The sequence below is a fragment of the Berghia stephanieae genome, chromosome 1 (genome assembly GCF_034508935.2).
Source record: "Berghia stephanieae isolate SIO BIC M18660-M18661 chromosome 1, UCSD_Bste_1.3, whole genome shotgun sequence".
Lineage (NCBI taxonomy): Eukaryota > Metazoa > Mollusca > Gastropoda > Nudibranchia > Aeolidiidae > Berghia > Berghia stephanieae.
In genome coordinates this window covers 141,920,805-141,935,804 of record NC_088360.1, presented here as the reverse complement: position 1 = coordinate 141,935,804, position 15,000 = coordinate 141,920,805, and the positions used below count along the sequence as shown (strand labels likewise).

The window sequence follows — 15,000 nt, the reverse complement described above, 5'->3', positions numbered from 1 at the left end:
GATACTTGACCTATCTACATCAACAAGCTGCCAAGCAAAAGTTGAAATATTCTGAGGAAATTGAAGATTTCTCTTTTTTTTAATTAGTTTCCTAAACAATGAATTTTTTCATTGTAAAATAGATAATATTCGGATTCGTATAACATTAACTAAAGGCGTCAAATAATAGTGGAAAGAGAGTTTTTTATTATAATCTTTTAGTAAACAATTGATATGTCATTCTATTTGAGGTCTTAGGTTTAATAAATTTGGCAAGTTGAGATTGACCAAATAAAGGCAATAGTATTTGTTTCAAGCATCAGGATCCCCGGACGTGTACTCATTTACAGGTCTGCTAACCTAAATTGTTATGGGTTCATTTTTGTAATAGAAATACTCTCATATCAACGCAAATTATCGTCCATTACAACGTTAAAACAAGCCCATAATTGTGTTCGATTATCAGACCTGAAAATATGTGCACGTCGGGTTCACCCCGGCATAATAATGTTTTAAGATTATTGATCTCCTTCACGAGGGTCGTGGAGCTGGAGTTATCCCGGTTTCTATTGCGTGAAAAGAACAGTAACAATTGCTTGCTATCCTTTTTTTTTTGATTGATAGGACCTTTCGCGAGATCTAACAGACCCTGATACTGGGTGGACAGTGGACAGGGGGGTCAGAAAAAATATCGTCTGCACCCGGGATCAATCTCGGTCCCTTTGCGTGTGAAACGAGTGCTCTTCTAACTGAACTATCGGGACCCCCATTATTGCAAATACGCGCGCGTCCGTAACAAGCGAATGCTACTGTACGTTAACTCTCTCCTTACCAGCTATTTGAAGTTTGTTTTGTTATTTTTAATTAGAAACTCTGGCAAAATGAAAAAAAGGTTTTGTCAATGTACGGTTTTACAATGAAGGGTGGTTTTCCAAAACTCCATATCTCCGTTTTTCCCATTATTGATGGGGGGGGGGGGGGCAATGAGGCCGTCGGTTATACTTACTTTTCTTCTATCTTTATTTATATTTTTTGCAAATTAACTTTCTTTTACGTCTAGGTTGACCCCGACTACCCTTTTCAATGCAATTATATTTTTAAAGAGATAACATTAAAGGAACACATAAACGATTAATCACTTCACGAATCTTTTTGTATATTAAATGCCCATTAAAACCAATATATTTCCCCTAAAATTTATCATTCGATCTATCATTTTATCATATATTTAAATTTCAAATTCACACAAAACTAGAGACATTCTTGTGCCAATTGATGCTTTTAAAAAATTGCGTTTCGTGTTATCTCATGGATGGAAAATCTCAAAAAGTAGAAAAATCGACTTAACGAGTTTTGGAAAACCAGCGTTCAATTGTATCCAGACAATACTTCCTGTCCGCCCACTGTATAGCCAATTATCAATTACGATTTATTTGATAATGTTATCATCGCCTAATCATCGTGTTATCATTTTGATGTCGTAAATAGACACGGCATATTGTCAATTTTACGTCATTGACAAACTCAATCATTGTAATGTTTACGTTTAAGTTGACGTCATTGAGAGTCTGGGTCATGGGTGTCTTATCTCTTACTCAGCTCTTTGTTAAGCCTTGGATGGTGAATCTTTGCAGGAAATGATAACTGAACTATATACAGGCTGTAACGTATTGGAACATTTCAAAGTTGTTCCGCACGCAAGCTGTCGACCTTGGCGCTTTATATTATATTATACTTTCGTTTCTACATTTCAAATCAAAATGCATGTTATAAATTATTTTTATATATTATAATATCATATTATTTTTGATTTGATCGGAAAACGAGAGAAGACAAAACGAAAGTAGATAACTGTCCACGGAACGCCTCTTGTAGAGGCTTTCAAAAATGCTAGGTGTACGCGTATCACCCTCTATTAAGATTGATGTAGTATCTCAATAATAAAGACCTCTATATTTTATCTCTGCTATCATGAATTAACATCGGACTTAAAATTTTTCTTATAATTTAAAATCCTTTTAATCCCTTCGTAAAAAATAATTTGATCGTGAGGCTATGTGGTCTAGTGGTATGACACTCGCTTTCGTATCGGAAGGTCCTGGGTTCGAGCCTCGCGCTCGGCGCATAGTTGAGTCCTTGGAAAAGACTCTTTACTCATATTCTCTCACCGTACTCAGGTGTAAAATGAGTACCTGGCCGTTAACAGCGTTGTCTTTGTCCGAAAAATTGTAATATCGCCTAACAGGCGTTATGTCCTATCCTACATGTTAAATGTTGCTGTTGACCAGGGACCCCTTGTAAAGCGCTTTGAGCACATTTAGTGGATTTTGCGTTATATAAAAGCTCAATTAAAAAAAAAAAATTAATGTCTGCTTTATCTTCACAAATCTGAAGTAATAAAGTTCCCCAGGCGAAAAACGGAAACAAACCTTGAAGGCAAGATGACACACACACACACACACACACACACACACACACACACACACACACACACACAAGTCTAAGCCATGTTGATCAATTAATATTAGAGAAAAACAACTTCCATAATGAACGGGACTTTTGGCTCTTGAGATCAGGGGTGGCCGTTGAAGCAATTGAGGCCGACATACTTACTTACTTTACTTAGATGCCTTTCGCGTCTCGACCGAAAGATCGGGTCGCCTTGGCTGTTTCCAGTATTTCCTGTGTGAGGTGTCTCCAATATTGCCGGTCCTCTGCTAGGGTTCTCAGATTTTCAAGGTCCCCTGCCGTTATGAGACTAATGCTTTGTCCAAGTGTTGTGAGGTTTTTGTTTAGGATCACGGGGAGTGTTGTGATCGGTCTTCCTCTGAAAAGGTTCCCGTGTTTTTGGAAGTTTTTGGAAGGCCGACATAAGTAAAATAAATACTCATGTCAATCTTTTTCCCAAAAAACTTTTCTAAAAGTGGGGTTTATTATTTTCAGGATATCTAAATCGTGTGAAAATAATAAGCAATCGAGATTCTATCTGACCCCATTGTCCAGCTGGTGTTGATAGGGTATCCGGGACTACTGTTAGATCTAATGTGTAGTACTTTGCCATAGCCAAACAGTAGCAAGCGACGTGTACATATATGCAGGTCTGACATCGGAACCCTCTTAAGGGCCTAATAATTAAACATTGTTGTTGTTCTTATTCAAGTACCAAGTCTGTGCCATAAATCGGTGATCATGGTACGCCATTCATCTATCTGATCAGATAACTTCAGAAAACTAATACTACTCTTCTCTTTCTTTGTCACCCAGCTGTTCAAACTATTCAAATATGCTTTTTTTGGTCTACCTTTACTTTGTTGTAATAGACAATAATTTGCGTCATTTTTTTTTTGAGATTTCCATTACAGCGATGAGCCCATAAGGAATTGGACTATCAGACCTGCAGATACTCGCACTTCGGTAACAAGCAAATGCTACTGTGCGTTAACTCTCTCCTTACCAGCTATTTTTAGAATTTTCCCCGAAAATTCACACCCACCCAGCCCAAAAATAGACTTTTCTTACTCAAACAAAAAAGTAACAAGTGAGTTCAACAACACAGTGTTAAGTATTTATAGCTGTAATCAACGCATTTCTTTAAATGTTGTGATGTACAAGATAAATCAGAATGAGAAAATTGTCGGTTACATCGTAACGAATGTGACGATTTTCTTATGGGTGGTAAGGAGGAAGTTAAACATTTCTGAATCAGTCTTATGCCTGTGAAGGACTACTTCATATATTATTATTTTTATTTCATGTTTCAGTGGAGAAATCGTTTTTGGCGTGAGTGAACGGATGGGATTGGGGACTTCCTTGGCAGCGTCCGTGGCATATTCCAAGAAAACTGCAAGACTTAGAGATCTTTTAGAAGTGAGTAACCACGTTAGCTAATTTGGCTTCAACAGTCATGACGTCACTTCCCTCGTAATGACGCATGGTTACTTAGTAGCTGGCTCTAAACTATTGGAACAATGGCGGACGCCCTTATGAAATATTTCTCCGACGAGCATAAAAGCGTATCAAGAGGGAAAAAAAAACATTTTAAATTTGATCATGTTTGACTTTTACATATTCTGATCACAAGACATATGAAAAGTTCTAGCCAGCATGAAGAATAAAAAGTACCGATTTTCTTTGTTTAGAACCAAGATGGCCACCGTTGCTGGGAGACGTGACATCAGACTATTAACTCCAATTTGTGATGTCCATTTATTTCATTATTTTCCATTTACTTTTTGTCTCAACCGTTATTGATTTAGTCAACAACTCACCTGCTCCGGCCAACAAAGCAATCAATCAATCAATGATCAATTAACTATTAAATAAATTAATGTGAGCATTTCCATAGCGCATTTTTATTGACCCAATCTCAGTGCGCTTCATTAGGCCTAATTTATTAATTTATATTTCCCCTATTACAACGCCTGTAAACTGCCCTCTTTATAGTGTTTGTCTCCAACAGCAGAGCACAGTAATGCCAGGTCCATTAAAATCGATGTATACATGACATTGATGATACCTAGAGGAAGCCATTAGAACTCCAATCTGGCCACTACCTTACTCTGACAAAACACATATATTATATTATTTTCATTTTGGCCAGAAAACGTTTACGTTAAATATCGATTATCTTTACTGTCGTTATATTGAAGAACACAGTACTTTGGTTAACATTGCATATAGGCTACTGTGGTTTTTTTTAAATCAACGGCAGTAATATTCAAATTACACTTTTTTTTGTTAAAAGTCTCAAATTTACAATTTTAGGAAGTCTCCGTTCTGAAAATTGTTTTTTTTTTTGGGTGGGGGGGGGGAAGAGGCGGAAGAGGTGGGAAGGGGGGGGGGGCAAGTTGAGGGTCATTTAACTCGAACTATGTTTGAGGTAAAAAAAAAATTTCTTGCCAAAAAAGAAAATAGACTGTATTTTGTCATAAAACAGTAGTAAATGGTTTTATGTCTGGATTTGTGACTAATACGGTAGGGATTTTAGAAAGTACAACATTAAGATAAGAATGTCTATCTATAATTGACTGTTTGACCAAACAGACCTACGTCTTGTGGTGCTTATAGCGCTTAATATTTAGTAATACTTTTATGTGATCTGAACCATATGAAATAGATATGTTAGTATTATGAGTTTCAAAAGAGGAGTAAGCAGAGGAGGAGGAGAAGAGGACAGGGGAGGAGGAGAAGGAGGAGTAGGAGGAAGGGGGGGGGGAGAATGAGGATTATGAGAAAGATAAGGTGATATACTTCATCAATCTTGAGAATGGATATAGAGGGAGACGGGAAGAGGAGGGGGGTGAGGAGTAGATTGGTATGGTCATAAACAGATTCTGTCTATGTTCCTACAATGGAGGCTTAGTCTTTTATATCCTACGATGTTTATATTTTAAGATGTTTCACGTTAAGACATCTATGTTGGCTTTATTTCGATATGTCTATAAAGAAATTCCCAATAGCAAATGCATCCCTCAGCAATCTGGAAACCTTCTAACACGGTCTCCAATAATCATAAAATAAAAAATAAAAATAAAAATCTCTTTATTCATCCCATAGGGGAAATTTGTCTCTAGGGTCTATTCCAAGGGAAGACTGGAATAACCCAGGCGTCAGCCGCAGTGCAGCGCCGCAAATTGAGCTAGGGCGAGGTGACTTGCTCAAGGCCACACAGCGCAGCGGCGTGTGATTGAACTCAATACCTTTCGGGTATGAAGCAAAGACCGTACCACTGAGCCACGTTGTCCCCTAAATAAATAAGGTGCATGCTTGTGCGGTATTGTGATCTACTTGTATGATACCGACTGATGTCCAATAATTATGTGTTTGAGTCACATTCTCTCATCGTATTCAAGTAATACTGTGTTCTCGACCGGTAACAATGTTGTTTCTGTCGAAAAAAAAAGATGTAATAATACCTTACCGGCTTCCTGTCATGTTCTAAATTATTTAGTGTTGCTGTTTGCTTGAGACACCTTGTAAAGGACCCTGAGCACATTCAGTTTATATATATATATATATATATATATATATATATATATATATATATATATATATATATATATATATATATGTAGTCCACATTTTTAAAGGTATGTTGTTTTGTTTCTAAGGAAGAAATTTTGCTAATGTGTCTTGCATAAATAATCCGTACAAATCACGTTTGTTTCCACAGAGCAAGCGCAATGCAGATGGTCTAAGCGTGAATGACAACAAGGCTCAGAGTGTTCTGGGGCTCCCTATACTTGACGACAAAGATTCTTGCCTAGGTAAGTCTCTATAGATAGTATGTGCTTGGCTGAGACACTCATCCGGAAGTAAAACGGACCAACACACAGCACTATGTGTAACCATGAACGTTTTTTGTCTGGTTAATACAGTTTAGTGAGATTTACTCATACACGCGGATGGCAAAATGCAATAACAAAGACCTTCGTGACGTCAACTTCGTATCGTGTCTATTGTCCTCAAACGCCTCACAATGGTATTCTGTCGGAGTGGATCTTATCAAAAAGGGAATGGAAACTTAAAATGATCAGAAGCTTTTTTTTAAAAAAATTCGCTCTTTTCTTTCAGACCTCTCTGTCTACTCGGCATTGAGTTTTTACATAACCATAGTCTTCATCACAGTCTTAACCACTCGGCCACTTCGCCCCCGGGGTCGAGCCCCGCTTCAGGCACTTTCGTTTTTTTCCTTGAGCAAGATTATTAACCTCCAATTTGCTCACTTGGAAAACATGGGCGATTCCTGTTGACATCAGACATCTTGTTTGATGAGTTATCTATATTCCTTCGTGGAGTGCCTATGATATGGAGTGCTTATGATATCTTGGCGCAAAAGGCATATTTTTTTAATAGTCTTCATTGATATGGGGCTCTGCACTACTCTGCAGGAGGAAGAAGCGCTTGCACTTCAAAATGTCTTTTTAATTATCTATATACCTACTTTTAAATAGAGGTGAGTCTCAGTGAATATTTTTTGGAGATATTCATTCGTTCTGAAGCTTCAATGGCGTTAAGAGAAAGCCCCACATATTTTGAATCGAACTTTTGAAAACTATGTTCACACGCCTTGTGATTCTTGTCACACATCTGGTCACTGACAACAGGCAGTGTTGCTTGACTTAGTAACTACCTAGCAAAATAGGTGATACCTTTAGCTTTGAAGGCATATTGTATTCCTACTTCATAATTCTATTCTATTATTTTCGTCTTTCAGGTGTTATCGAGTTTTACAGGTACACAAAAAATAGTTGCTTTTCGAAAGAAGAAGAAGAGGTAAGGGATTGTTACAATCGTCTATTTTTTTATCTTTCAATCTTGATTCATTGTAAATGTGGACAGAGCTATTTGCTTTTAATCTTCCAACATTCCGTCAATTAATCATAGTTTAATCACTTAAAGTCTACAGAAATTATATTATTTCAGTCTTTGTCATTCAAAAATAGCGAGATAGACCTATCTAGTACCTGACATCAAGCGAATTAATTTTGTTTTGTTCTATGGGAGAACAAGATATCTCTTATTTCAAATAACATGAGGTAGTGTTCATATAAAATATGTACAATTATTGATATGAGAAAGGGGTCAATTGAATTAATAATGCATACCTGAGTTGCTAAATAGATTTCGGGTATTTCCGTTGTTTGTTTGTATTAATTTTTTTGTTTTGTTTTTGTTAATTTTTTTCATTGGTTGGTTTAGGATTTTTTGCTCGTTTAATTAATATTGGGGGGGGGGGTATTCTTTTTTTTTTTTTTGTACATGAGGATGTTTTGTTTTTTGTTTATTTGTTTGTTTGTTTCCATTGTATTGCTCATTTTAGTTCATCTACACGCGAAAGAGCCCAAGATTGTTATATCATTTGATAGAAGCATTCTCGTCCAACTTTCCACTCCCCCTTGAAAATAAATAAATATTCAAATATAAGGTCTTCGTGAAACCTCCATCTTATATAATAATTGTTTATTCACTAATGTTATCACAAAATGAGTTCCCTACCCCTTAACCTTACTGTCGTTGACCCGCCAGGTGGCAGTGTTACTATTACAGTGGTATGACATGTTGCTGGATTACGTAGAGGTATTTGGACTCCGTTTGGTTTTCAACATGCATAATATTATATCTAATAAGATTAACAATAGCTTTTTTTTTACTTGCTGTGGACCATATTTTTTCATCTAACCCATTCCATTTTACTGCCCTTAACAAACCCCATGTAACCAAAATGTCATTCTTTGACTTTGAATCAATTTATTAGTTATAAATACACCTGTCTGTAATATTAATAGCTTTATAACGATCTGTTTACTATAAGTTATTTAACCCATTACATGCCTCTAACCCAAAATTCCCATGTAACCACAGTAATATCATTCTCGATCTGACGAGATAATTTAAATCAATTTATAACATGCCCTAATTAATATTATCGAGTAGGTACTCTAGTATCTGCAAGTACCCAACAACACCCATATATATATATATATATATATATATATATATATATATATATATATATATATATATATAAAAACAAAAACCATGAAATAATAGGGCTCAACTTTTTGATAACAGGGGCTATTTATGAAATATTTCAAGTATAATTATGATCCACTTCTACAATAATGTTTCGAGATTCGCTCTCATCAGGAAGTGAAAGTGAAAGTAGATTAGATAATCTACTTTCACTTTCACTTCCTGGTGAGAGCGAATGCTCGAAACAATATTGTAGAAGTTGATCATAATGAACTTGAAATATTATATATATATATATATATATATATATATATATATATATATATATATATATATATGGGTGTTTGTGAGTACTTGTAGTTACATATATGTGTGTGTGTGTGTGTGTGTATGTGTGTGTGTGTAAACAATAATAATAAACTGATTCAAATTATCTCGTCAAAGCAGGAATGATAGATGCCATCGATGGCTTTATAAGGATCTGTCTACAAAAAGCCACTTAAACCATTAGTTACCACCAACCCAAAAATCCCATGTAATCACGGTATCATCATTCTCGTTACGTGGAGATAATTTTAATCAATTATCTATTAGTCATTAACACATCTATTTATATAACACAACGTTTTAACCTATAACATGGCATTAATCAAAAGTCCCATATAACCACTGTAATATCATTCTCCCTGTGTTGAGATAATCTGAATCAATGTATTATTTATTAACCCAAATATATGTGTCATCGATGGCTTTATAATATTCTGTTACCATAAACCATTTAACCCTCTCCTTACCAACTATAGGAAAATCGTCACATTCGTTACGATACAACCGACAATTTTCTCATTCTGATTTCTCTTGTACATCACAAAATTTAAAGAAATGCGTTGATTACAGCTATAAATACTAAACACTGTATTGTAGAGCTCACTTGTTCCTTTTTTGCTTGAGTAAGAAAAGTCCTATTTTTGTGTTGGGTGGGTGTGAATTTTCGGAGGAAATTCTAAAAATAGCTGGTAGGGAGAAAGTTTACCCATAATATAATGTGCGGCTAATGGTCTTGTGGTATGACACTCACCTTCGAATCGAAAGGTCTTGTGCTCGGGTCTTAAAGACTCGAATTATATAGCAATAACCGAAATGTCCATGTATTCACAATGATAATTATTATATTTATTACTGGGGGGGGGGGTAATTTGGATTCATTCAGTTCTCAATACATCGATCAAATAACACAAATTCTTTCTATGGTGTTTCTTTTTTATTTTTTTATTTATTCATTCAATTATAAATAGTGTGGAATGTTGTGAAACAGAAACACGAATATAATATGCAATATACTAATGTTGTGCTTGTGTGTATTATAACATGTGTTATAATTATATTATCTATATCACAATTCATGAACTTAGATCCCATGTCACCAAATATTCATTTTGTTAAAGTACCTTTACTATGGTCATACATTGTTTAATATCAAGAGGACCGATGTTTTAACTCACTCAACCCTAACGCCGACTATAGCCGTAGTTTACCCAGGTTACTTTTACCCCATGCCTATTAATTACATTTTTCTGAAACAAATTATAGGCGTAGTATCAAAGCTAATGTTTTACAGTTTTTACATGTTAATGGTAGTTGAATAAAACTATCTATGGACATGCTCATTTTTAATACATTTTTTCCAATTTTGAAAATTAGCAAAATCTCTAGGATTGAGTGAGCTAAATCTGTATTGATTGTTTTTCATATCTTACATTATATAACCAGTTAATTGCACTACTCTGGAAAGACAGGTGTTTAAAATCCTGGCCAGAAAACTCGGCCTTCAAATATCGATCGATTTAAATTACCCCCCCATCTTGGCAAACACGTCCAAACCTGGGACCTGGCGAGCCTTCCATCAATTCCCAGGTTTGATAGTTTTTTGGGTTTGTTTTTGTTTTGTTCCAATTAAATTGGAACCATTATTTTGACATCACACTAGTGTACCCTATCGACTAATCTATTGATTGACTTGAAGTATTTTTAAAATCAATCAATCACTCTCCTGCCAGGTAATTTTGTTGCTATTTACTCTGGGAAGTGAGTCATTCTTCAAATCTATTGTGCAAGTGAGTTCAAATGAACTGCATGGTCCCAACGTTTCAAGTGCATCAATGTCTTCTGTTCATTTGTTTGTTTTGTAGTTGAATATCTCTATTCTTGAAAAATGAACAGAGAGGGTTTAAATATTGACATTGAGCAAGAAACGTAACTCTTGCTCACTTAAGAGACACACAGCGGCGAATGCCTATTTCAGTCATTCCTCCCAAGAACCCCTTGGTGAAAACTTTTCCCATGGAATGAATAAAGGGAATTTTATGTTATTCTTCTTTAAACATATTGTACATGTTAAAAGAAATTTTTGAATAATAATAATAATAATAATAATAATAATAATAATAATAATAATAATAATAATAATAATAATAATAATAATAATAATAATAATAATAATAATAATAATATAATAATAATAATAATATAATAATAATAATAATAATAATAATAATAATAATAATAATAATAATAATAATAATAATAATAATAATAATAATAATAATAATAATAATAATAATAATAATAATAATAATAATAAAGTTAAAAACCAATTTATATGATAATATGGAATGAGATATGAATGAAAAGCTATAAATTAGTGATTACCTGATTGTCGTTGTTTGATATTTCATTGGCTGGGTCTAATCTTGAATTGCTTAAATCCTCGTATATTCCCGTTCCTGCATTTTGTGTCTTTACACTCTAGCTTTGCTTGGAATGTTTTACACGTAGCTGGTACTCCTTGGCCTATATCATTAACCCCTCCTGTCACCAACTATAGCTAAGTTAATACATTCATTACGACAAAACCAACATTTCTCTTATTTAGATTTATTTTATTAATCCAAAATTTGGAGATAATTTTTGTTATAGCCAGTAGAGCTTAAAACTATTGCCGAAATTATTTTTTCTGAACAACACTGTGATTACTTTTTTTTCTCTTGAGTAAAGTAAAGAAAATCTATCTATTCTTTTTGGTTGTAATGTTTCAAGAAAAGTCGTGAACTTGGCTGGTAAGAAGAGAGAGTTAAAAGTCTATATTGATCACTAAGTGATCTTGTATAAACGCCGTTTGAATACTTCAGTGATGCTTTACAGGTTGGCTAATAATAAAAGATTCTTACACTCTTGCTTTTTGGAATTCATAACGTGTTCCCAACCACTGCACGAGCTTGCAAGTGCGCGTTGGGAACAAAGTTCGAATTTTAAAACGCAAGAGTGTAAAAAATATTTTATTCTACCCCTCAATCAATTTCGATTTCGTCATCTCTGAGTAAAAGACATCTTCAGAAATATTTAAATAACAGACGTCTACTTCTTTTGAAAGAATCTGATTTTTAGTGAAATTTACGCTTGATAATCTGACTTCACAAAGTAGTACTGTAAACATGATATCATTACGCGTTACTATTTAGGGAGAGGGGTGGAATAATAAAGGATTCCTAATCTTTCACTCGAATGTATGCACAGGAATATGGTTCGAACCGCGTAGAGTCGAGGATGGGAGAAAGGTTTCTGACCTCTTCGGGCCTTCTTTCTTAGTTATTGTGCATATCGGTCAATGCTAATAATTATGCTGGCAACTCATGAAGCCCTACAGAAATGAAAATACTTTAATGTTCCATGGACCTAATTGGAAAACACACCCCTATCTGTCATGTTATATATTTGTATCTTAAATAATAAATATTCATAAATAACAAATGATTTGTCTTCTTTGTTTTCTTAAATTCTTTCGCTTTTCTATTTAAATGTCAAATGTCAATGATGATTTATTGACAACGTTCAAAATCCATTTTACGAGACTAAAAACGTTGAGAATCTATGCCAATGTTTACTATAAAAAGAAACTGTGATAAAATCTCCAAATTTAGTCTGTTTATTTCACGGTCCATTACCTCATCCCCTCGTCGTAATCCCTGTATGATTTTTAAAGTGATTAAGTCTAATCAAGTAGTGCAAACTGATTTAAATTATTAAGATTTCAATACATTTATGTTGCTTTCCTTTCATGGAAGTCAATTCCACGAGAATGATCCTGTTTCCTGTTCGTCCATTTCCTGTTTTACTTATCATTTTCCGTTTCTAATTTTTAATGACATGACTCTAAATGATTAAATCGAAAACCTAGAGGACAAAGTGATTATGTAACCCCATACCCAACGTGCACATACGCATGTCTGACATCCAAAAGAAATTATAGGCTTGATTTAACATTGTTGGAATGGATAATTTTTTTTTCCGTTGGTTTGAGAGTATTTTCATTCCAACAATCTAATCCAATCCAACCAAAATTAGTTGTAGCTTCGTGTGATGAAGATGGACGCAAGGTTCATCTTCACAACGCCACTATCACATTATCTCATTCGTATGTAGTGTTTCATTTACATTGTTTTGTTAATAAAGGGGAAACCCGAAACGTCCACACTATCGGTTTTCGTTTATTAAATTGAAGTTTATATTCAATTTCACATTGTTATTTATTTCTTCGAGCTTTGAGCAGCAACATTTAATTATATAAACCACTACAAAACAAAGCAGAAAGACGCCCATTGAAGTCGGGATGATTTTAGGGGATTATTTTTCCTTGTATCTTTCCTCTATTAATTTGATAAATTAGGATTGGTAATCAGGAGATCTGAGGTTCGATCCCCAGTCGGGCAAGCTAAATTTTTTTTGATGATTTTTATTTTCTTGTACTTTTCTCTCTGAAATTGTCGGGCACTGATTCATACACAGTTTTCTTTTTTAGATTTTTGCAGTAATTCTTTGCGCATCGTGCAAAATCGTGCATTGTGTTTCTTGAGGCATGTTTACGTCTATTATCTTCATAAACTCACTTCCGGTAGCTAGAGGTATCTAAATGAGAGAATTTAAAAAATGGTCCCTGTCGATGCTGGATCGATAGATAAACAAAAGATGATAAATTTTCATTTCCTTTAGTCTGATGGGCTAATTTGAGATGATAAATCTCAGATACCATGGGGATCTTAGGCTACAGCGATGGAACACCAGGAATCTATTCCGTGGGATAGATTTTCGTACATCTGACCACCGCTACTGTATTTCTGTTCTACTGAATCGTAAGGTTGATCGTCTGCCGACATTCATAAGCGAATTAATGCATATTATGGGATGTGTACAGGTGACGATAATTAATTATGCATGATAATTATGTGACCCACAGTCTCAAACTGGTAATATGTCGCGGGAAATGATGGGTTAAGCTTAAATTACCTAAAATGCTGGTATACGGTCTTGTGGTTGACACTCAAAAAAAGTATCGGAAGGTCCTGGGTTCGAGTCTTGCTCGGCGCATCGTTGAGTCCTTGGAAAAGTCTCTTTACTCACATTCTTTCACTTAACTCGGGTGAATATATATATTATAAATTATACATTATATATCAATATATATATATTGCCCCACGTTTGATATTATTTACGATAAATTTGATTTGAGATTTTTTATTCATCCCCATAATAACACCATTTTGAGACGACAGGTCACGTATAATATTCCATATGTTTTATTTCTTCCAATTTTTGTGACAAAGAGTTATCGCTTAATCTCTATAGGGTGTGAAAATAGACACGTCAGTATTTACATATTCAATTCTTATCTTGATTTATGCGCATATCGCGTTTTATTTGGTTTTTAATATAAATAAATGTTAGATAAACGATACCGTTAAGGTGTTTGAAAATACTCTTCCAATTGATTTTATCTGTTATCAGGCTATTGATTAAGATTAATCTTATTATTTCAACGTAAAGAAAACCACAAACACGGCTATTGTAACGAGTTTAGTGTTAATAGTAATGTTGTCATTTGGTTAGTAATAGATCTATTGTAACGATCTCAGAGAAAATTGCTCAGGAGTCATGCTATAATGCAATAGACATCTCTATTCGTTTTTTTTTTTGGGTTTTTTTTTTTTGTTTTTTTTTTTGCTTGATCGATAAACATTGATTCATGTATGTTGGTTAAATACATTGATTATTAGTTTAATTGAATTGCCAGATATTGTAAAGCGCCAATTTGGCATTGTTTTATAGGTGACGATGATGATGATGATGATGATGATGATGATGATGATGATGATAATGATGTTGACGATGATGTTGTTATTATTATTATTATTATTATTATTATTATTATTATTATTATTATTATTATTATTATTATTATTATTATTATTATTATTACTATTATTATTATCATCATCATCATCATCATCATCATCATCATATATTATATTATATTATTATATATTATTATTATATTATTATTATTATTATTATTATTATTATCATCGCCATCGTCATCATCATCACCTTTGTTATTATAACAATAATAATAATAATAATAATAATAATAATAATAATAATAATAATAATAATAATAATAATGATGATAATAATAATAATAATAATGATAATAAT

At 33.9% G+C, this 15,000-nt stretch overlaps 1 protein-coding gene across 1 annotated transcript in view; it reads left to right on the top strand.

The window, feature by feature from the left end:
• Positions 1 to 15,000, top strand: part of LOC144963391 (putative 3',5'-cyclic phosphodiesterase pde-5) — a 127,376-nt gene that overhangs the window by 61,508 nt on the left and 50,868 nt on the right. Inside the window, exons 7-10 of the mRNA XM_078897363.1 lie at positions 3,741 to 3,846; positions 6,152 to 6,245; positions 7,196 to 7,254; positions 8,008 to 8,058. Coding sequence (XP_078753489.1) covers positions 3,741 to 3,846; positions 6,152 to 6,245; positions 7,196 to 7,254; positions 8,008 to 8,058 — 310 coding nt within the window. The remainder of the gene's footprint in view (positions 1 to 3,740; positions 3,847 to 6,151; positions 6,246 to 7,195; positions 7,255 to 8,007; positions 8,059 to 15,000) is intronic.